This window comes from Eleginops maclovinus, chromosome 3, assembly GCF_036324505.1.
Source record: "Eleginops maclovinus isolate JMC-PN-2008 ecotype Puerto Natales chromosome 3, JC_Emac_rtc_rv5, whole genome shotgun sequence".
Lineage (NCBI taxonomy): Eukaryota > Metazoa > Chordata > Actinopteri > Perciformes > Eleginopidae > Eleginops > Eleginops maclovinus.
In genome coordinates, this window is record NC_086351.1 from 19510836 (window position 1) to 19535953 (window position 25118).

Genomic DNA, 25118 nt, shown 5'->3' on the forward strand with positions numbered 1-25118 from the left:
ATGCAACTCCGGGGTTAAGAAAACACCATCTTTTCCCGCTGACTGATAGCCTGTCGGTGCTCACACAAAAAGTTTAGAAATTTGATCCACCTGTCATCTCGCCTGTGATTATGAATCTCTTCCTCCGGCAGATCCGAGGCCATTCAGAGGCAGCGTAGCTTGGCCTCGCTCTGAATTACTTACATGGATGAGAGAGCGGACTTCAAATCACTTAAAGCAAGAAAAAAGAGAAAGAATCCAGCTCATCTTAATGTAAACAGTTGGAGCCCACCAAAATATAATTCACTGTGGTCTTTTTAGGAACACCTGATTTGCTTACACGAGTCATAGATCACAAAATAAAGATAATTAATAAAAAAAAGAATCCCTACACCACGAAAATTTGACAAATTGCCTCTTAAATCTTTAAAATCTTTCTTACCCCTTGCCTACCTTTGTGTGTTTTCCTTTTCATCCCCAGAAGACGAGTGCAAACACCAAAACAGAATACGTGTTTCTTTGTCTCTAACCTCACAGTGAACTGCAGATGACCTTCTGAGTCAACTGCATTAGCTTTGGGGTGGTCAGACCAAAGAGTATATATGTGTGCGTGTGTGTGTGTGTGTGTGTGTGTGTGTGTGTGTGTGTGTGTGTGTGTGTGTGTGTGTGTGTGTGTGTGTGTGTGTGTGTGTGTGTGTGTGTGTGTGTGTGTGTGTGTGTGTGTGTGTGTGTGTTTGTGTGTGTGTGTGCTTAGGGGGTGCGAGAAGAGAGGGACGGAAAGAGAGGGGGATTTTTCATGCTCTCCATTACAGTTGTTTAGGTTAGAGGGGTTAACTCAATGAGGCTAAGTCAGTTTGGACTGTGAATCACATCAGCAGACTTGTGCATTCACTTATGCACAATTGCAAATGGACAATCCGGAGGTAATCACATTACATTACCTCAGATGGACCTTGATATGAATAAAAAAAGCATGAGGCATGATGAGCTGAAGTTATTAAGATACTAATCTTGCTGTTTCAAATATTCAAATAAAATCTTAATTTTTTTAAGGAGACACACTATTGACTAAAACATGTTTTGGTCAAAGACTGGGCAATTTTGAGATTTGGTGCTTTTTTTTCATTCTATAACATGTCTGTAAACATTAAATATTCTAACTTAGGTGTTTGTTTTAGTTCTTGCACTATTTGCATACATTATTTCCTAAATTCACCAAAAATGTGTATATGCCTGCCTCATTTGCACATTTAACCATAACATTCAGAATCTGAAAAAAAGGAACAAACAGTCTGAATTTTTGATATCTGAGTTAAATATTTGTTTACCCTGTTCAGCCAGTTCTTTCAAACATGTATAGAATTTAATGTACATACATTTTAAAGGCTGTTTTCTGAAAGTGAGTTTTTTCTTGAGCTCTTCATCAACTTAGTAGCATCTTTGTACACCAAGCTTTAGATTTGTATTCTTTTATATATTCTATAGGTTTATAACAGAGGGGTTTGTTCATTATTAATCTGATTTATAACAAACATTATTTCTAAAAACATGCCGAAATATAGACAATTGTATGTCTATTTAGAGTGAAACAAAAAGATACCCAAAGTTCCCTTTGTAAAAATCCTTGACACTTATATGTCAAATAACATAAGAATTCTGAATCTGGATTCCCATAAAAGAAACCAAAATTATTAAAGCTGGTAACTGAATTAGAACTAGCAACCTCAAAGCTTTTTTCCTCTAACCCGCTTCCTTCAAACTGCTAAAGAAAACTCATTGTTTTAACTTTTCAAACAACAATTTCTGTGACTGAGCCCACTTTTTTCTGTTGTTCCCAGATCCTGCCTGAGACTGATTTATTATAGATGTTCTGTGTTTTGATTGTTTTGATGAGAAGCAGGATGGGAAGATGGGACTTCCAGCTGCTCGGGATGCTTGGGAGTCCTGGGAGTCCTGGCCCGTCTGCCCTCCCGACTGGCCTTGCCAAGTGGGCATGCGCTATTGAGGGCCGCGGCGGGGGGTTGATGGGGGCTGCAGAGGCTGGGCCAGTGAGGCCACAGATGCCTTAAATGACTTGGCATGATGGGATAGTGCAGGGTTAGGAGCATGACTTGCAACTAAACCTAGACAGTTGTTCAGGGATATGTTAGCAGGTATAAGGAAATGTCGTCAGAATCCAGCATAGAATATATCAATTGGTATTCAGCAATTGTTTAGGCAAGTCTGGTTTGCCCAAAGGTGTTATAAAGCTATTTGTATACTCCTGGGCTTGTTTCTCTGTAGACCTTTGCATCGGAATGATCCCAGTAAGTCAAGGCTGACCGTCTCAAACAAAGACGACCCAGAATGGGTTTCCAACATGCAGTTGAATCAAGCGCCTATAATACCAGACCACCATAAGGGCCCCCATTAGATAGTAATTAATGTGGAAGCTGTGGGACCCTAATATCATTATCAAGCAAAAGACCTGCCAGCTTTCCATCAAGCCACAGTCTGGTGTGATGCATTCTTTGACTTTTAGGACAAAAATGTGTATTTGTCATGTTGGTAATGGTAGCTTTAAACAGAAAGCATGTCAAATCCAAAGATATCATATCCAAATCATTTCAGAGGTAATTTATTTCCTTGAGTGTTATTTAAACACCAAATGGTTATTATTTTAAACCAAAAATCAATCCCACTTATATAGCTCACATTGCAGTTCACACATTTAGTGGTCTTGCACTCTCATTTATATACAGGGGCTTTTTTAAACATTCTGCAAGTAAATAGGTAACTTCATCAGTTTATGCTGTGGCACATACTTAAAGGGGCCCAAATGTGCTAATGTTCAAGTTTCATATTTGTATTTTGTGTGTGACTCCATGCTTTAATGTTCAAAAAGCTCTTTATTTTTCTCATACTGTCTGTGCTGCTGCACCTCTTTTCACCTCTGTCTGAAACCAAAGCCCAGTCTGCTGTGATTGGTTAGCTGGTCGGCTCTGTTGTGATTGGTCAACCGTTAGGAAATGTCCTGTCTCTTAGCATATCACGTACAATGTGTTGGAGTGCTAGTCATTAGAAATGTGAGTGTTACATAATGATGTCACTATGTTTCAGACATCAAGAAGTTCAATGGATGCATTTATGGCAGGGGAGGTGGGGGGTGGTTGTGGGAGAGAAACTCCCTGTAGCTCTATTTTTGGGATTTTAGCCTTTACAGACCATTTACATGAACAAAAAGATATTTAACACTCTATAGGAAAGGGAAAAGTCAATACAGGGCCCCTTTAAAAAAAAGACATAAGAAATAATAAAACAGTAAATTAGTTTACTCCAGTACAAGATATATACAATCTTTTAACATTCCTTATGCTTCTCCAATTACAAACACTCTCCTGTGACAGCACTCAAGCACAGCAGCTCACACTGTGAAACGTAGGAAAAATGGAGGTGATCAGGTGTTAGAGCAAAAGAGAAAAAAGGGGGGGGGGGGGAGAGAGGGAGAGTGAAAAGCCAAACTAGTCCCTTTAACTTTTTAAAGACTTTTCAGCATTTGTTCTGCACACTTACCTACGCAAACTCCAAGGGGCCACAGTGACTAGGGTCCCATTTCAGGCCCAGCGTGGAGCCGGAGAGCTCCTCAGCTGTAAAATGAGAGCGCCGGAGCGCAGTGTGAAAATGGATTAGCCTCGCTGAGATAAGGGGAGCCCTCAGCGAGCCATGCACGCCTTCAATGGGGAAAAAGAACTGCTGTACAAATTGTTTTTGGTACATTAAGTACCTGTTACTTTATTTCACAGATGGAAAACAATAACACAGGCTCCAGGGTTGGAACCACCGCTGCACTGAGGAATGCGAGAGATTTGGCCCACGTAGCGCCCTTTAGATTTCCCACGTCCTTCTTTTCCTTAATATGCAAAGTGATTTTCCTAAGGACTTGTGACTGAAAATTCAACAGATTGACAAACATAACATATGATGATAAATGACAAAGTGCCAGCTTGGCAGCCAGGTTACTGGGGGAAATCATACAGAATATCCATGTTAATAAAAAATAAAATCAAAAAGGCCTGAATGTTCCCACTCAGCAAACAGGGCAGGGATTTTTCATTAATAGGCCTGCTGCTGCAACAGGGCCCCCCAAATTAAATGAGTGTGTCAGATCCCGGATGATTTATACATTTGGACTGATCTAACAGCTTTGTGGAACAGCTATGACACCCTGACAAGCCAACAATGGATATGAAAAATGAGCCAATACCACAGCACTAAATCTGAGACTTTCAAAGCCAAATGCAGGCATACAATCGAAAGAACCTGTAACATACTCGCAAATATAATGAAAATAAAGTAGGGGGGTGAACAAAAAAAATCCCCATAAGATTCTCTGCACAAGTTTAGCTAAATCATTCAGTGTTTATATGACTGGAGTGATGGAGACAAATTGGTCCGAGTGGAGAGTGGCAGTACTTTGCCTTTCTGATGTCTTTCTGTGGCTGCGTGGAGGGCGCAATTTACAGCTTAAATAAGATATCAGGCCTATTGCTGAGCTTTGACTCAATAGGAAAATGTCAAATCAAGTTAGCACTTAAGTGCTTTTCAAAATGCCTCAATCCTCCTCTATCAAATTTAAGGTGCTTACGCAATTTATGGTGTATTTCTTTCCCTGTATTTAAAGAAAATTTTGCTGAGCAGCAGCAGAAGAAAACACAGCGGTGGCAAAAGCTCTGTTTATAATTATGTTGTGTGCAAGGCTAGTGGCCTTACTCACTTGTTAGATGAAGTGATAAAAACCAACATGATGGACTAAAGCATTTTTTTTCCCTTAGTATTGTCCTTTTACCCTCTCATTCTCTGTCTGATGAAAAACTGCACTTGGTGTTCCTCAGAGCTCAGCAGATTTAGAGGAAACAATTATGAGTCCGGTGATCTCTGCTTCTTCAGTCCCGCCGATAAACACCCAGCGCCCTGAGGTATGGTCTGAAAATGATACAGTTTTAAACGGGTTAAATTTCATTGTTTCCCCCTCCCCTTCCCTCTCATTTCCCCGCACCCCTTTCCTTTCCTCTGAGGTTTTATTTCACAAAAGTGTGAATGCATTTTTTTGTCGATGGGGGCAGAAAAAAAGTCAGAAAACGATAAAGAATATGAAATGCCCATCTTCACAAAACATTAGACATCGCAAAACAACCCAAAGCTATGATCGGATATATCAAAACTGAGAAGTAAAAGTTGATTGTTGAGTATCTATTGATTGAGCTATATTTCACTGGGAGAGCAAAGCCTCATAGTTGTCTTCACACAGTGCACCAAACCCTGCTGCAGAGACACATTTCATGGAGTTAGTGGGTGTAAATACACATAAATAAACATTATGCTGCAGCCGGTAACTTTATTATAATATACACACATGATACGTAAAGTCTGGTTGGTATTCTCTTAAAGCTTAAAATGCTGTATTGTAAAATACATCATTAATATATAATTACCTATGTTAACCTACACTGGCCAGGCTATGCAATAACTGATGAGGCTAATGTGTTTAATGATGTACCTATTCATACATTAGAGGTATTTAACCGTCATTTTTTTTAAATTCGGAAAACCATACCGAAAAAACATAACCCAACTGAGTGTTAGTTTATAGATCCAGTAAAGGATTCATTTTGCCAAACAAAGGAGAGCTACCATACCATGTAATATTGTGTTGTTAATCTGGAGAAAAACACAAGTGTTGGACCCGGCTGTGGCGCGACTGGCTGGGGCACCTGCACCGTACGCCAGCGACCCGGGTTCGATTCCCAACTCGTGGTCCTTTCCGGATCCCACCCTGACTCTCTCTCCCACTTTCCTGTCACTCTCCACTCGTCCTATCCGATTAAAGGCAAAAAGCCCCCCTAAAAAAAATTGAAAAAAAAACAAAAACACAAGTGTTAAGGAAAAATTGTGCCTGTGACGTTAGCTCATATACAGTATGCAGTCATGAGAGTGGTTGCAACCATTTGTGTTTAACTCTTGGAAAGGCAGCAACTAAGCATTGGCTCAAATGTCAAACTAAAGAATTAATGATTGCCAAGGGTTGAGTTTGTAAGGTGATAGTTACAGTTAGGCTAAAGAAATAATAACGTGTGTTTAGAAAATAAAAGAATGAAGAAATACAGAAGAAGTAATGACACAGATAATGGAGGACAGATTGAAGCTACCATAGTGGTGAGAGGTTAAAAGGCAAAGCAATGATTTATGGGTGGTAAAAGCAGAGTTAGGTCATGAGAAAGGTGAGGGACTTGGATGGTGAGAACAGGCAGAAATGCGCCTCCAGTATGTTTTCCAGATTGCATATGCCAACATGACATTTAGTTATGACAAGCACGCAGTTCTATGATCATCCGTAATTTGTGTCTTTATCCCGAACAAGTAAAAGAAAGAGACAAGGGGGAAAGAAGGGGTTGAAAAATAGCAGAGATGCTGACAGCGGGTGAAACACTTGAGCTGTAGAGAAGGCCGGGTGTACCGAACGCAGCACAGCCTGGGAGTGATTGAATGATCCCATTCTGGGCTCTTTGTTAGACACTAGGCAGCGATGTATGAAGATTGATATACAAGTGCTCGACTCGGTTTGCTGGATCATCAAACGGATTGATATTATACTCCAGCCAAGGATGAAGACAAAGTAAGTGTTATCATACTCAATACTGGGGCTTGTCAGAGGCGGGAAATCATCCAGTGTCACTGGTTATGGGAGCATTTCGCAGACTGTCATGAGAATTTATCTGGGAGATGTGGTGCTCTATGGCAGTCTGCAGCTGACGACGGAGGCCCTACCGTAAAGATCTGAGCTAAAGATTGAATTACAGCATCGTGCTGTGGACTGCATTTATTTCACTACTATCATGTTTGTCCCTGCAGACGCTGTAAATCCCCCGGTGTTCTTATCAAGCGGCCATTTATTGTCGTTCAAATAACATTATTCATGGTGATATCATTATTTAGATAGCATTACAGCAAATGATTTGTTTATCTGCTGTACAACAAGGGCTTCCTACATTCCCCTTGAGGTTTACTCCATGCTCCTCATTATTCTTCAGTCCTGGGATCAGTCAGTACAAAGTGAAGGAAACATGTACTGTGGTGAATTATATACAAGGCTATTTGAATTTTAGGGGTGACCCTGAAAATTTGACTACTTGTGATTTTTTTCTAAAGAACCTGATTTGACCACCAATCTCAAAGACTCATCGTTGTAGTCGCAGGAAAGTTATCTGATTAAAAGGATCATCCATTAAGACTTTAAAGGGATGCTGACTATGATTTTACATATAATTGTTTGGTTTCTCCCAATAAATAATGATGTACAGCCTATTTATTTATATAAATATTAGCCTATGTATATTATTGTATATATAAAATGGAATATGACTTATGAATTCAACTAATATTTTTCCCCATAACATTTTCCATAAAATAAGTTGCACTATCCAAGTTTGTGGGGATATTGGAGTAGCATCTTGTCAGTAGCCTCACAAAGGCTAAAAAACCACACAGGGCAATTTTTTTTGTCTTTCCCTGTTTCTCTTTCTTGATGCTATTATCTAGATTCTAGATGATGAAATAAGAGCAGAAAGTTCTATTTACAACCATGAAAATCAAGCAGGCTAAGACATGTTACTACGGTCGGTGTCCCACCTATACACAACAATCAGCTTCAATCAATGAGCAAAACAATTAAAAACAACATTATCAGATGGCGATCAGTTTCAACTCTGTTAATTGGTGGTCGGTGACATACCGATTGGTTTTGGTTGAATTTGTTCTGGCACAAAACAAGAACAGAGCATTTTACATCCAGAGAAACTCTTTTAGTTTGTAACTACAGGTTTTGGTTGTGAGGTGAATCACGTTTGAAGTGAAAAATAACTTCAAACATGTTCCTTTTACCAGTAAACCAAAAAGAAGACCTTGGACAGAAGAGCTTTGCAAGAAGAAACAAATGTGGTTTACATTTTTTTTTAATTAGTCCGTGGAGGTTTCATGGCTTTCATTTCATGTCCATTTTCTAACAATTACAACGTCCTTCAAGGGTTACATTAGCTGTGTAACTATTGAGATAGGCACTTTAATCCTATATTTGTTCATTGCTAAACACATACATGTACAGCCTTCACATGTTTCTTGTAGGGAATGTAAGTCACACATTCAAAATCATACTAGATAAAATCAAAGTAAAGAGTTATTAGCAAAATCAAGATGATCTACTGGTTAGTCAATGAATGGGAAGCATATTAATGGTGCACTTGGTGAAGATGCAACATTATACCACTGGGTGCTTTAATCTAAAACAATGCATACTTTTCTTTTTTAAATGTCTCCTTTTGTGCCAAATTTGACTAAATATTTTATACAAAACATGTCTGCGAAGTATTTTGCTCAAAATACAAAACAGATCACCCATTGTAGCATGACTCATACCCCTCTATTTCAGTCCTGTTCCTGAAGTGCTGATTCTGTGACTGTCACTTTAAGGCTACGTGCCCACGACAACGCTCTGAAGCAAAAACGCAGATGTCCGTTTTTCCCCTCCACAATTTATCTGCGTTTATCTGCGTTCTCACGAGCGTTTTGGGGGTGGATATCTGTCTATCCATGGGAACAGGGAAAACGTATAAAACTCATAATACTCGCAGTTTGCCGATGAAGTAAGCACGCCCCGGACGTAGGTGGCAGTAGCAACAATACCAAATGCCTGTTTTGTGGCTACTTCCTCCGCGTCAGTTAGAAGAAAATGGCGAAGCGCGGCGGCAATAACAGTACGCCTAGTTCAAACTTTGTTTTGACTCTCGGTAAAGAGTCTCGCCATTTGTTGGCCTGCATGCATACCATTCAACGCGGCTACTGCTACACGTTCATCCATGTTTATCAAAGGGCAGGCTCAAATTTGGCGCTAGAACGTCACTTCCAGATGCCTGTGCAAAAAAAAAACCTGTGCAAAAACGCACTTCTGCGTTTTGAACTGTTCCTACGGCGACGAGAGACTGGAACGTTTTCAAGATCTCCACTTTGAGGGGCGTTTGCGTTTTCTCCGTTTTCAACTCCTAAAAACGCCGTCGCCGTGTGCACGATAGGCACATCTGTCGAAATGTTCTACGTTTATCTGTCGTTACCGTTGTCGTGGGCACGGGGCCTAAATTTGAGCAGAGCTGAAGCTGGCCACGCCCCTTTGCAGTGTTATGCAGCTCTCTGTCTGAAGAGAGAAGTTTATAACGGAGATTCTCAGCTAAACGCTGCCGTGATTAAACCCCATATTATGTTCAAAACCACATCAAACATTATTTCTGAAACACTTTTTAGTGTTTAACACTAGAACAGAGACATATATATACAACATCTTTACTCTTAAGTCACACCTGCAGACATCCTGCTGAACACACAGACACTGAGCCCACTGCGAAGGGGATTCAGCTTGCGACTCTATATTGCGCACGCTATGTAGGGACGTGTGACGTGGGCGGGACGTTGCCAGGAGTTCAATATAAAGCCAGCCCACATTTCCAATATGACGTCATATCGGCAGCAAATTCTGGATCACCTCATTTGTACCCCCGTTTTTAGAGATGTGGGTTACGAGGAAAAGAGAGCGTTGTATTTTCAGACAATTTGTAAGTCTACTTACACACCTGGGACACATCTTTATGTATAAAATACATCAAAAGTGCATTTTGCACAATAGGGGTCCTTTAAATGATCGCTGTATATAAAATAAGACTGTTTTAAAACTACTTACTACTGCAAATCTGTCAGGTTATGGGTTAAGGTTAGTTGAGGTAAATTACTAATCCCAGTCTGCCCATGCTAAAACCACCAGGAGCTTCCTGATTCTGTTTTCTTAGGAGTTGGAGACATTGCAATATAAGACTTGCTTCTCTCTATGGAGTGGTTTTATGCACACTGTAAAGCTGTCACTTATGTGTGTGCATACAGTGCCCTCGCCATGTCACCAGACTCTGTAAAAAGCCATGTATGGGAAACAGCGGGCCATGGCACTTATGGATATTTCTCTTTACATTCATCATTTTTACATGTACTCACTGGAAGCCGAGAGGCTGTCAAAAAGACTTACTGCTTTGCATCTTCATATTGAAATTCCACAGGAGGCAGTCGTCCTGCTGCTTGTGTTATATCATTTCTATTGTTTTGGTATAAAGTTACATTACATTTATCCCTTCCACGCACGAAAGCAGACACACATAGTCCAAGTGGGATGCTTGAGCCTAGAGGTGCTTGCTATGATTTGGCCTTGTTAAGTTGTTGACCCTGAAGAGAGAATTGCTTGTGTTGGGAAGCAGGCGGTGCACGAATGTGTGTGTTTGTGTGTGTGCCATATATGAATGTCTACTGGTGATGGGAGCAGGAGGGGGGTGTACTACCTTTGAGTTAAGGGCTCTATCAAGGGACAAACTTCTCCGGCACCACAAAGCCACATGATCCATCTCCCTTTTTAGCTGGTGTCAGGACCGTTTTATGTGATGATGATTTGATGCTTGGGCACGGGGCCTCTTTCTCCCTCTTTCTCAGATTGAGCTATGATAGTCAGAGCTGGGATAGCTGGGATCACTGAGCTCCTGGGCTCCTGCCATCACAAAAACAGTAATGTGTCCACCCTCAGCTATGGGAGCACATGGACAAACCCTTCTTCCTATGGGATTCACAAACCCTTTTCGGCTTTGCAATTTACCACCTAGAGATTTTATCTTTAAAAGTGACAAAGCTGTTTATTAATCTGCAACTGAAATTAACACCCTTTAAAGGCCCAGCAAACAGCAGGAGTTTTCTGTTTCGCTAATTAGACCCCAGGTCAGACTCATGTTGGGCGGAGCAAGGCTGGGAAATATACATCGTAACCAAAATGTATGGTTGCGTCCATACACGGTTTTGAATACAGTTTAGTCAAAAAAGAAAGAATAATCTCACTTTTGTGCCAAGAAATTGTTGACTATTTCAAAGCCGATACATTAGGTTTAGCTTTTTAAAATCTAATTTACTTGCAGGATTGTTGCTATTTCGATTTTTTCTTCTTTGCTGATTATCCTTGGTGTATGTTGCTTGGAGAAAAAGGGCAAGCTAAATCAAATGTAGGCCTAATGTAATAAATGTAATTTGGATACAATTTCAAAAACACACACTATATTGCACTCTTCCCCCCCCCCCCTGCGTCCCTTTTGGAATGTTTTCTAAATAGTGTGCTGAAAGATAGAACAGAAAAAGTAATGTGAATGCAATAGACAATCCTTTCTGCCAAGTAGGGTCTTCCCAATTTAAACTGATATGATTCTGACAAGATTGTGGCTGTTGAAATATATTTTAATGGATTATTGTGTACATTCCCTGTGGTATTGTGAATTCCCAAACATTTATGTTATTCCTACTCATACCATCACCGGTATGCATTAAATAAAAATAAAAAAAGGATCTGGCTTGGCTAAACTTCCTTATTTTTTGGCTTCTAGAGGGCAATACAAAACTGAAACATATATGAGATGTGACACATTGTGGAACTGTATACACTTAGGGTTAAACTAATAAATCATATTTCCACCTCGACCACTATTGGTAACTGAGTGTAGTTGTACTTTAGTTATTCAGTCATCAACATAACACTTTTTTCTTTTTTTATGAGGTATTCATCTCTAATAAAAGTGTCCCCATTGCTCGCTAAGGACTATGTTTATTGGAACTTCTTTGACCAAGGCGTTGAAACTTATTTTATACAATTTTGCAGTGCTGTGAGAATTAAAACCTAGTTATAAAAACAAAACTTCCAGCTGGCTACAACTCCAGGTTGATGATAATAAAATGAGTAATAATACATTTTGTAATTTGTGTTAACTGACCATTTAAGTACTTTTTTTCTGCTAATATACATCTCCAGCAGGAAAACCAATGTTTTTTAGTGCTGGTGATACATAAAATCCTTTAACACATTGCTATTATGATCATAAACGTTGTAAATCTACAGTATTGTCCAATTACATGCAGCTTTTGAACAGCGTTGGTGTGTTGTGTTTGCGATAGTCTGTGTAATAGTGTAATAACTCTGTCCCCTGTAAGGCGGCCAGGGAGCCTGTGTTTAAATGAGCCGGTTCTGCTACATTAGCTTCATAACACCATAATCCTTTCTCCATAAACCATTACATGCGCCGCAACATTTCTGATTTATGGGGGGTAGAGAATCAATGGGAAAAAATTAATGCTCGCAAAACGTCCTAGGGACAATATTGAGCAGATTTTAATTGTGATTTTGTTCAAGTGGCTGTTAGCCAGATGATGAATGGGAGCTAACCTTCCCCTTCTGCCGAGCACTGGAGAGAGTCTTTAATATGACAATTAAGTGTCTGTCCTTTAGATTTTATTGTATCTTTCTCTCTCTATCTTGAGGACTGCTCCGTCCTCCCTCCTCCACCTTTTTTTTTTTTACCTCCCTCCCACTTCCTTTTTCTATCTCCCTCTTCACATCACTTCATCTGTACAGTGCAGCTTTTGCGCAGATTAAATTGAGACTCCAGTTTTCTCTATCTCCGAGCACTTACTTATGTTTTATGACACGCACTAAGTCAATTTTATGTTGTTATTGATTTTTTTCCCTCCCTCCCTCCCTCCCTTCCTCTTATTACCCTCTTGCTTAAATCGACACAAACCATTTTGCCTTTTGCTCCTGGATTCTTCCCACTCTTGTCTTGCGGGGACCTTAAGTGTATCACTAAGACAGAGAAAAGCAGCTATGAGCGGGGGTTTGTGTGAAAGCCTAAAAAGTGTGTAACCTTCAGAAAAAAATTCATACATACGGGTGGCAGATTAACGTTGTTAACTGTTACGTGCCTCTCTTCCCTTCCCTTTGATTTCAAGGATTCAAACACACACATTTCTTTATATTTGTAACATTAAAGGACATAACCTTATCCTCATTCTAATATCTGACAGGATATAATTTGTTCACGTTTTTTTTCCCGCAGAACTAAAACAACATCACTTTTGGCCGGATTTTATAAATAGCACCGAAGAGCCCTATGTAAAACGTTTTCTGAAATCCAACCAAAAGTGATGTTTTTTAGTTTTGAGAAGAAAGTCTGAATTCTGACTTTAATCCAAATACAAGGCATGACTTCTGGCCCCAAGTGGAAGAATAAACTTCCCCATACTCATAAAAGCACATTGTGTGCTCCCAATACTTATACATTATCATTGTTTTCACAAGTTCATCAAGTAAAAGAAAAGGTTTTGAGAGGTTTTTTTGTTTTTTCACCTTCATCATTTGGAGTTGCAATGCTTTTGGCACGATGCAAGCGTATTTATTCACAAGTGTCTTTGCAAACTGGGCCAACAAGACTGAAGGCCAGAATTTCCAATCATTGTGTAAAACATAACAGGATTTAAAATGAATACAAATAGAAGAGAATACAAACAATTAGACACAAACATAAATAATCACAGAACAAATGTACAAAAAGTTAGTATTTTTATTGGGGAAGATCTTGTTTTAACAGCTCCTCTATGTACATTTCCGTTCCAGTTTACTCATGTGTGGTTTTAAGCAGAACTAACTGGTAAGTGCAGGGGGTTAAATGCAATAAGAGCTGGCTTGCTCTCAATCAATTTGTCCCTGTCTGTTGGCAGGTGCCCAGGCTTTGCTGTGTCCCGGTCCCCCCAAGTGTTGGCTCCATCAGGACTCACAGCAAAGAGCTAAGCAGCGGCATCAATGTGACCATTTAGAGTGGGATCTGTGCAGATGCAGTAGGAAGGTCGGGCCATTGTGCGGCCCTCCTCCCACTCGCCTTTCACTTCACCCTCTAGGACGCCGTCCACATCAAAGTTGTTATTGAGGCACCCTCAATCGGAAATCCCGGTTTGGCAGGGAACCAAGGCCTTTAGGAAAAGAATGAGGGCCTTGACCCAACATGGGCGACTAAATCAGCCCGCCGACAGCCCAGAGGAAGATTAATACTCACAGGGCCCCTTTATACCTGGCGTTAACAAGCATCTCATATGAGTCTAGGTTTGTGTTTACACCTGACCTTAGAAAGCATTTCAAGTACAATCTTGTTTTTCACAAATCACAAACTGCCACAAATGTCACATCCTTTTTTAAGTTATTTGCCACATAATGCAAATCTTTTAATCCATACATCCAAATATGTTGTTATCAATTCCCCTGTAACTTTCTATAGAGTGTTTCATGATTGGAACTGAGTAAATTATGATTTACAACAACAATATATTTCTACATAATTACCTATCCTAAGCATAACCCTAGGCCCTCTTTAACAGCACCTTTTCAACAATTGATTTTTAATGACTTAATAACCTTTTTGTTTTAATCTTTTGTATATTGCCCCAATGTAAGTCAGTGTGCTGTAGACCTTTTACTTTAACTGCTGACAGTTTGCTGTCCTCAGACTGAGAAGCAGTTAATCATGCAGATATACAAGGCAAACCTGATTCAAACTGAAAAGCAATTTATATTTATTCATCAACAACTTATACTGCACGATAGCCTTAAATATTGTCTTTATTGGTGTTTTAACAATAGTTATTTCTGTTTGGTCAACTTTGTTGTAGTGAAAGCCTTTTTTTTTTGCCAAATGCATGGGACAACTTTACTTTTTTGCATGTTGCTTTCTAAACAGATCATAAGAACAACAATAAAAATATCATTGGCATTTTGATCCTTAAAATACAGCAGTTCTGTGGAATTCCCACAAAACAACTAAGTTAAGCCAATGTCAGAAAAACACAAGGGTTTAAAAATAATGTGCTCAATTTATTTTTAACAAAATACAAAACTAGAAAAGAAATCCAGAGTCGTATCGGATTTAACATGAATGAACAGCAAACATTCAAAGTAGCAGCAATAAACAAATACGAAGATGACATGTTGATGACATAAAGGCAAACAATCAAACTAACTACAAGTTAGTTTATCAAATCTACATTTTTTAAAAGAATTTTCCCAGAACACTAACAACAGTTCATATGGGAACATATGTGACGGGTGGTTTTGGAGTTTACATTTTCATATTGGCTATATTAACAGTACTTTTCTTTATTTGATTAAAGCCACATCAGCAGAGACAAGTTCAAAGATGCTATCATTTTGTAGTTCCTTGTCTGGAAAGGATCAGAAAACTACATCATCTCTAACCTCAACAGCTAGGAAGAAATCTTAAGGAGGACTAGTCAGGAGGGAGGGAAGGAGATGGAGGCAAATTGAGCAGAAGGTGACAGAAAGTGGATATGTATGAGTTATTTTCTCTTTCTCTCCCTCTGTTTTCAGCTCATGTGGAAAAGCTTTTCAAATTATGATGTGGATTGACGTGCAGCAGCTGTCCCCTCTCCAGGGTCCTGTCCGTCACCTCACCGGTCACCGCTGACAGCACTATGATGGATTAGGAATTGTCATCCAGGACGCTTGTCACTTGTTTACAAGTCGACCATCCCTCATCTCTCACCACAGGCCTTATAATCTGGCCGACACTCCTGCAAACTCCCCCCCTCCAACCCCCCCCTGCTGCCAGACACGCTATACAAGACAACACCATACATTACAACAGCTTTTTTTACCCTTCTTCTTCTTCCCCCTAACCTTTCTCCCTCTCCCTTCTACATCCCTGGGCTGAACACAGTCAACACATTTAATGCATTAATATATGTGTTGTGTTCGCCAATCTCCCAGGGACTGGGGCGATGTCTTCTCCTGTCAACCTCTACCCCTGAGAACTGACTGGGTTTTATACAAACATCCCAGTGGGAGAGTGAGGGAGGGAGGGAAGGAGGCTCAGATCTAACCTGCATTCTATTATTTGAAGAATGGAGCTTTTAAATGTCTTGCCCAAAACTATGGAAGATATATATCTCTATTACCAGAAAACACCTCTTCAAAGCTTTGATGGTTAAATAAAAATCTGTGTAAATGGTATCCCCTGGTTGGGAATAATTAACTGTTGTATTTATTGTAATAATTTATCAATGTTAAGTGAAAGAAAAGGCTTTTTCCAAGCGTCTCATATGTAAAATTTAGCCCTTTATTTAAATATCCTCGCATTTTTTATTCTTGTTGGACAAAACTATTTTTGAATCATGACACATTATGATAGGCATTTAGAAATATATAATTGAGAATAATCAATACAAAAGTGTGTGTGTTTTTTGCGGACAAATAGACACCTCTTTACTCACTTCACTATATTCACTGATCACCCAGTGATGTTAAGGCCTGCATCTCAGAAACATTGAGAAAAGAAGCCCTGCATAACGTATTCTGATCCTTCCCTACAACATCTCTCAGTCTGTGGCCTGCTGTGGCAATGTGTGAGTTTATACTCCCTCTGCAGGCATAGTCCAAACTGGAAGACGAGCTAACGGGCCAGCCGCTCTAGCTTGGACGCAGCCCTGCCAGCTGTGATCCTGCAGAGAGGATGAGTGGATGCCATCTACCCAGCACTGCTGAGATCCTCCCTGCGCTCCCAGTGTGGCCCTTGAGAGAGGCCATAATATTCTCCTATCTGCCTTAATGGATCCCTATGTGGATGCTGAGATTGCAGGCCTGGGAGTGGGGGCTGCATGCTGAATCCTACCACGAGCATATTGTCATTAAATTAAAAATTTCTGAACACTCCCTTGTTCGTGGCATAAACGCCGCCGTGAGAGCGATCATAATTGGCTCTGAAAACATGCATAATTGCCTTCAGCTGGTGTTCTTTTACAGTTGACATTGTTGAGGCGACTGCGGGGTGATTGGCGAATTGAATATGCAGCTTGTTTCACAATGGCAGTCGTAATTGAAATATGGTACGTGTGAGTGGAAGATTACATTAAAGCTCCTAGATAATCACCTGACAGGGGAGTCATTGAATCGACAATCTGCCGCGGAGTTTCGGGGAGCGGGCCAGGGCGAACAGGCCGAGGGAGGAAGGGTAGGAGGAGGGTGCGTTGGGCGGGGGTAAAAGAAGGCATCAGGCAGAATTAGGAGAAGAAGAAAAAAAAGGTTCTTGGCTGGCTTACTTATTCAGAGCAGTCCTGGATTGCCAGCCTGGCATTCCTGGGCTCTTTCTATCACCACATTTATCCCGCTCCCTCCCACCCTCCCTATTCTCTCTTAGATGCTCACCCCTCCACTGCTTTGAGTACACCACTTCCCCTTTAAGAGCTAACAGATGGCGATGGCTATCCATTGCCGTTGTATTTTAGGGTTTTGCATTCATATTTTTATCGTTTTTTTTAATTGTAGTTGAACAGAAACATTCTAGGCCATGCTGGCAGACAAGAGTGCCAACACTCAGCTGAAATAGGGGTTAATATAACTCCAGTTCTGAATTGCAGAAGTGCCTTAAACTTACATTCTTTCCAATAGCCAGCAGGGGTCAATTCCACTGTTTCCAAAAAGGAGTCCAATTAGTCAAATAAGAAAATAACCCACTTGTCACTTGATACATTGCCTGGGTATATGTTTTCAATAAGTTTATAATGGGTGTTGCTACCTTGTGCAGCTGTCTGATCTTGGTGCTCTACATGTTGAGTGTTTGAACTTTGACCCTTTCACAGTGTGATTTCAGTTCAGTTCCTTATTCAGCATTCAGTTGCCTAAGCACCACCACCTTGTGTCACTGCTGGTTCAAAATAATCAAGATTGGGAAGGCCAAAACGCTTAATTCAAGGCACCAAAACATAGTACCCTAACCACCTGGTGAAGAAACTGTGTGGGGAATTGTGTTGGTACAGACTGAGGATTTTTGGATTTGGTACTGCTGCTAATATTTGGTTCACCTGCGTGGCTTCCTTTTAAATAAAGTATGTATTTAATCCTACCATCTTATGACTTAACTAGCATATCAATGTTTTAATTTCTCTGAAACTCTCTCACACCATTTTCGTGACAGTCCTTTCACTTCCTCAGCCTAATAGACAGCGGGAAGGGAAGTGTTTATTTCACAACACACACACACGGACACACACACCCACATTAGGCACATTACTGGAAAATTGATGCACAAAAGAAAAGAAAAGATGCTCATCCTCTCCTCTCCAATGCACACCGTAGACTATCAGTGCCGCTGTTGTTGCTGAGGTAAAAAACCTTGCAGGTGCCTCCTCTCTTTAATCTACTTCTCCCTTCACCATTATCTTATATTTGGGTATAAACACACAGACTCTGCAACCCGATAATATGCAATTAAAAACAAAGATCATTAAAAAGTTATTGGTGTCTGCCTAATTACTATAACTTTACCCCCCTTATAATGAGCGTGCATGGGTATTGATTCGAAGCAAATCTCCCTTTCCGCCTGGAAAAAAGCAGGTAGTTACTTTGTGTTAAATCATTAATATAGTAATGATTTTTCCAGAACACTCTCAATTAAGACCAGAGCAGAAAATGACCCAGGGGACTCGAAGCTCACGCTCTTAAAAGTGTGATGTTCCAAATATATCCTGGCTTTCTCTCACCAGAGAATATGGATAGGGCCGAGCCGTGTCTCTGAATCATTTAAAATGGAGCTTGTTGATTAGGATGTGTGTAGATGTGTTTCTGTGTTAAAGGTCTGCAACTTTAATGTAATACAGTATGTACAAATACACCGCACTGCATGAACAAGAAATAGAAAGTGATGCAGTTGTCCGGTTTGACCTCCAGTAGGTGGTGATAAACAAAAAGTGCCAGGATGAAAAATGAATCGAAAACATTAATATTTAAAAGAAAGAAAGGAAAACAATAAAGCAGTTGTAAATATAATTGTGCACTACTTATTCAAAAGGGTAAAACTATCCTCAATGTACCCATACATCTACATTAAAAGCATAGGATTATAAAATTAGTCATCACAAACCCTGAATCCTATCACTTTAAGTTAATGTGCTGATGGTTAATATTATGTACAGTACATACTTAAATCCATCTTTATACTATAGAGTAATATCAATCAAAAAAGGAAGGGTGAATTTATTTTTAAATCACAAGATGTAAAAAAGGTGTGTAAAGGTGTTAAGATAAGTAAATTGTTTCCTTGCCTTATAACTTGAACTGGACTGTTTATAAATCCCCAAACAGACCATGTACCGACTGTATGATAGCTGTTACACCTTGGTGGACATTTTTAGATCTTTTACTCAAGTAAAAGTTGCAATACTACAGTGTTAACATACTTTATAAAAGTAAATTTACCGAAATCCAAGTACAAAAGTATTATAATCAAAATATTATTGAAGTACCAAAAGTAACATAAAGAATAGCCCATTGCGGAAATATAGCATAATATTGGATTACAATTGAAGACGCATTGTGATTTGAATTACCTTTTGTCTGCAACTGCAAAGTAAGTAAAGCTGTCAAATGACAGTAAAATATTTTCCAACAAAATAGAGTAGAACTATTAAATAATGTACCTCAACAGCACACCTAATCGAAATATTATAGTAAATGCAATTACTTTGATTTGCGTTCCACAACTTGTGTTAGCTAGAAAGCTTCAATTAGCTCCACCCATGAATTATCAATTGCCTGATTAACTTTGTAGCCTACAGTCCTCTTCAACTTCTTAATTTGTTTACCTTACTCATCGTCTTACCACATAGTAAGAGTGAACAGCCATTTTGGAATCTCTGTGAGGTAGTACTTAGGTTTTAGCCAAATTCTAACATGCTCAAAATGGCAAAGCTAACATGCTAATATTAAGCAGCTAATGTTTGTAATGAGTTTCATCCTTTTTCAGTGTGTTAGCATGCTAACATTTGCTTCTTAGTACAGAATAGCTGAAATGAATGTCTTTTATGAAAGGTTGATCTTATGATTGGAATTACCAAAGCCTTTCCGACTCATTTGAATGAGGACCTCATAGTGTTGTTTCAAGAAATGATAGGTGATTTTCCAAAGTCAAGAAACATATTCTTAAAACTCTCAAGGATTGTAGAACTTGTTGTGGCTGCTCAGCGAGTGTGTGATTTTATTGGATAAGGACCTGCTGGTGGTGCTAGAGGAAAAGACAGGGAACAATTCAGCTCAGCTTATTCCCAGGTGTCAGGGTAAATCTCCAGGACATAATTGCCCTGTTCAAATAGTGGATGATAAGGTAAGAGCATATGAAAGACTTCCTGTGTCTGTCATGGTTTTCAGGTTTGCATACATCAACTTGCTCGCCTTTGTAATTCAAATCTTGCTACCCTGTGATCTCTGAACCTCCACCCCAACCCATCTGAGCCCTTCCCCCCCGACTCTCCCCAAAACGCTCCAACAATTAGATCATTTGTCCTTCTATTATCTCAACACCTGCAAGAAAATCTGTCTCAATTTTCCCCTCTGCTTCTGATCTGGTCTCCCTCCCATCTTCTTCTATGGTCCCACTGAGAGTCTGGTTTGGCCCCAAGCAGCTTCTGTCTCCATCAGGAGGCTCCTGAGCGCTGCCATCTCACCATGCATTGTGCCCATGCCAAGAGTCTGTGCCAGTTCACACCCCTTTAGCACGGAATGCTTGTCGTGACCCTGCCTTTTCTTTTCTTTGCGCTCCGTTGAGGCCTTAGTGCCAAACACACACAGATCTCAAGTAGGGATACACAAAAAACATCTATTTCTCTCTCCTTTCACTCAGACCCAATAATATTCACTTAGTGAGGACCAGGAGGAGTTGGAACAAAGAGACCTTTAGGGCTGGGCAGTGATTCGTTGTCGTCTCCATAACCACAGTTTACAACAACTTTCTTTTAAAATGCTTGACATTTTACTTCGTATTCCCTAGATTTGGTCAGCCGTTACAGTGCGTCATCTTTGTTTGACTTTATCACACTTAAAGAGCCGTTTTCACTCGGTTTAATGTCATCACCTAGGTAACCAGCAGGTTTTGGCAAAAATGCAGAAATAGCTAATTTGTCAATGGAATGTGTGAAGTGTCAATATAAATGTACCCAAACCACCTGGGTCCCGTTCAGGATACAATGTTCATAAGCATATGAGCATTTTTTTATGCATTACTTATTATAACTCACACTTTTTACAGCCAGTGAAGGATTAGAGAGAAGCTCTAGTTCTTGGGGTATTCGTTCTCAGGAGTATTTTAATGTGTCTCCAGCAAAGAAATACTGTCAGGGCAAAGCATTCTTTTTTAATGCACTAGTCGTTTTTCACAGTCGGATTAGCAACTTCACACGTAAGAATGGAGGTAAGAGATGGCCTCAACGAACACATTTTTTCACAGCTAGCCTGTTTACACTCAAATAGTTTATGTTTCAGCTAATAAAGCTCAAATGTAGCAAGATGTTAGCCGATGAGATTAAGAACATCATACTTGGCCAATGTGTTTCACCTCTTTTGCAATTCACACAGACATCCACGGTGGTACGAGATGCCAACATATTCCGCAATAATATGAAAATTACCATTTCTAGACAGTGGATTAGGAAAACACCATAGTTTGTCCCTCAACCAACAACAAGATAGATCTTTACACCGCTGTTTCCACGGGATAAAGTCAAATGTGGGTCCTTGACCTGTAATGATTTTTTTCTTGAGGATTCGTGACATGAAAATGTTTGAGATCCCCTGCTGTACATACTTATGATAGCTGAGGAACAGTGTGTCAAAGCATGACATTTATGTTCATGTGACATTATCAAAATGTTCATATGACAGCACACCAATTATGATTCCTGATGAGGCGACACTGGAAAACATTTTGCACTTCCACTCTTGCTGACATGACCTTTATCTATTATCCTGCGTTCATCCAATAGAGCTGCCCACCCTTTTTTTTTCTATTCATAGCTCAGTCCCTTCTGCTTCCATCACAAGGTAAATCCCATTGGCTGGATGCTTTGCTGTGGAAGCTTGTGAATGTTTTCGCCCGCGCTGCTGTTATTTATTGGCCGTTGACAGGGCCATGAATTCCTGGGCCAAAGTGAAACTCATATTGTTATCAAAAGCATAAAATTCCTATCACTTTAGGTGTCAGAGTAGAGACAAGAAAATGAAACAGGTACTCATAAAGGTAGCGGGTGTCGTAAATCAGCTGGAGGGGGCCCGGGCAAAGGAGACGCTTGATTAAATAAGGGGAATTAGGTATTTTTGCAAAAGCGGGAAATAACATTGATCTATGCCCCTGTCAGTGGCAAGGTTTGACACCATTGTGTATTGTTTATTTTTCCTTGTGTATTTATAGTATATCAATCTACCTCTGACAGAATGATATGAGTGAGAGCAAACACAGCCTCTGTAGGCTGGTATGTGTTCTGTTGTTAGTAAACTAGGGACATACCTATCCAGCATTTGAGTTTCCTGTCTCTGGTTACCTCAGCAATTGAAAATCCCAACCTTATCCTATAGCTTTGTTTACCAGGACATATGTGAAATGAGCCAATAGGACTGCTGTTTTTCCTACAGTGCCACAGGCATCAAGAGGCAATTTAAGGTCAGTCAGGGGTGAGACACTGCACTAGTTTATACCAGAGTGCAATCAAATTTCATTGCGTTTTACGGGAAATCACTTTCAGGAAATCATTTCTATTTTTCTACTGACTGTCGAGTATCTATTTAAGAAGAGGAAGTCTTGTTGTTGGCAAATTGCAGTGAATCTCCACACTTCACACTGCTAGAGAGATTCAACAGACAATCTTTCACTTGTGTAGCTGGTGGATTGTCACTTTGTGTACCCTCTCTAGAATCTGTACCCACAGATAGAATCTTCCTTAATGGAACCAGGATCACAAATGTAAAAAAAAAAGCAAGATTAAGTATGAACTTAGAAGTGTTACTGCATACATCAAGACTGTTTTAGTTCTAGATGGAGCTACATTTAGCATGATTTATTGTCTAAAAATGATGGGTGGGGACTTCACTTCAGTCAGTTTCAATTGGTAGGGACAAACATAGGACTTTGATGACATGGGTGGAATATCACATCTGAATCTCTGGCTATAAGCAGCCAAATCGTATTGTGGTTATAAAAGTGGCAAGAACAACACTTAATGGATCTATTTAAGAGACAATTCATCCCGTTGATGAGTCCAATTCACAATCTGTCAAGAAATATTTTTACCATGCAAACTTTGAAATGTCCCTTCTGCTTGGTTTCATAGAAAAACAGTGTCTGAAATGCTTGACAGCTCTTGAAATGAAGTATGACTTATTGTCAATGACACATCTCTCTAAAAGCAAATGTAGCAAAGAATCAGATCTTTTGGTCCAGGTTGCTCTCCCTAAATGTATAATTTCATCTATGTCCCCCAATATGATTCGTAGGTGTCTGCATGGCTGATAGGATCTGTGAACTCTGGAGAGTGGGGTGATGACCTTCCACCTCATCCATCACCCGCTGATGGACATGGGAAGCCGGTCCCTGACAGGTTGACGGGGGTAGGCGGGGGCGGAGGGTACAAGTGGGGTTAAGGATAGGGCCGGAGAAGGATCTCGCAGCATGGTTACCGCAGCTTGGTGGCTGGAAGAACAAGGGGGGGAGGTGAAGAGAAAAGTGTGGCCAGGATTGAGGTCAGAGATATATGATTGGGGTATTAGATGGAAGCTTGCCTGGTTAAATGTTTGCGTGGGGGGACGAAGATGGATTATCCCACTGTTTTTGCATGTGACGAAAGCGCATTACGTCTTTTTGCGAGAGCTGTTTAGCTTTTCTTACAGTACAGGTCATGACTAATTCTGGTACAGTTCTCTAGCTGGCAGTTGTGAAAGATCCACCCAGACCAATTCGAATGATGAATCTGGTAATCAGGAGCAGTGTCACTCCATTGTCCGAATCTTGCAGAGTCGTAATGAGTCTCTGAGGGCCACTTGTTTCCCATAGCCACTGAGACGAGGGCCAACGTCATCAATCTTCAGAGTGGCTGAAGTGAAGTTGACTTGTGTCTGAAGTTGCTCCCCTCTTCTGTTGATTTCTGCTCCGGGAGCTCAGTGCAAAGCCCACGTTCCCGTCACACGCCGAGAGAGCGCGCACGCCAGAGAGAGCAGGGTGTGGCTGTCAAGCTGTGCGGACAATGAACACCAAACCTCCAACTGACACAACCACTATTGAGTGAAACCACGCCGTGAAGCAGGGATGCAACACACACACACACACACACACACACACACACACACACACACACACACACACACACACACACACACACACACACACACACACACACACTTTTGACCCGATGATCCAAACTCCTGTCAACACCGTATACTCCCATCGTTTTGTGCATGACTGTGTGATCATATGTTTTCCTGTGTCTGACCTAAATGCAGCCATGTCTAGACACTTCTTTCTTTTTATGCTGCTGCATTGATATATATTGTGCACCTCATGTCAAAACTTGTCTTTTTTTAGGAAGTTAAACAAGACTCCTTCCCCTCTCCTGTCAGACAGTAGCTTCATGCTTGGCATAGTGAAACCAGGAACATGTAAGGGGTGGGCTGCCCACTTTACTCTCACTTACAAATCTGTGGTTTCATTGTTTATTTCTACTACGTTAGTTTTTATTTCATTTTTACCTGCTTTGTTTGTGGTTTTTTCTATATGTGTTTATGTCTTTGCATTCATTGAAGGAGGCTAACATGTCCTAATGCCTAGATCAGCCTAAATCTTATTCTGTAAATAAGGATAAGCTGTGGTTATAACCTGAAAAACAACAGGGATTGACACAGATACTGTATAATATAATCTTCTGGAAGATTTTCTCTCATTGATCCTGTTGTTACTGACTTTCTTGATCAAAATATTTACTACATATGCCTTAATAATGGATGGTTGTGTGTGATCTGTTGTGGTGTGGGTTGGGAGAAAACACAAGCTGCCCTTGCTTGTCTTCTGCTGGCCGGAGCCTCAGTGGGATGGGCAGTTTGTGAAAATGACAGGACATGCCAACAAATTGCATCACTTCTGCTTCTGTGGCCGAGGACAATGGGCCACCATATGCCGAAGTGGGGAAATGAATGGAGCTCATTTGCGCTGGCACCCTGAGCCCCCGCTCCCCCCGACCCTGCTGGGGCCTCCGTGGCACAGAGGCCGACACAGACAGACGAGCCCACCCTCTGCCACTGCTGTCCACCACACAATCCCAAAAAGACTTCGGCAAAAAATGCATTGGTGGGTTTGTTACCTGGTTTATGGAAATTGATAAGGAAACATGTAATA

The 25118-nt window shown here is 40.4% G+C and overlaps 1 protein-coding gene across 1 annotated transcript in view; it reads right to left on the minus strand.

Annotated features, from left to right (window-relative positions):
• Nucleotides 1-3787: 3787 nt before the first annotated feature.
• The window catches only part of LOC134861711 (uncharacterized), a 78078-nt gene continuing 56747 nt past the window's right edge, over nucleotides 3788-25118 (minus strand). The window contains exons 6-7 of the mRNA XM_063879129.1: nucleotides 5655-5858; nucleotides 3788-4941 (exon numbers count right to left, since the gene is read on the minus strand). Coding sequence (XP_063735199.1) covers nucleotides 4847-4941; nucleotides 5655-5858 — 299 coding nt within the window. The 3' untranslated portion in view covers nucleotides 3788-4846. The remainder of the gene's footprint in view (nucleotides 4942-5654; nucleotides 5859-25118) is intronic.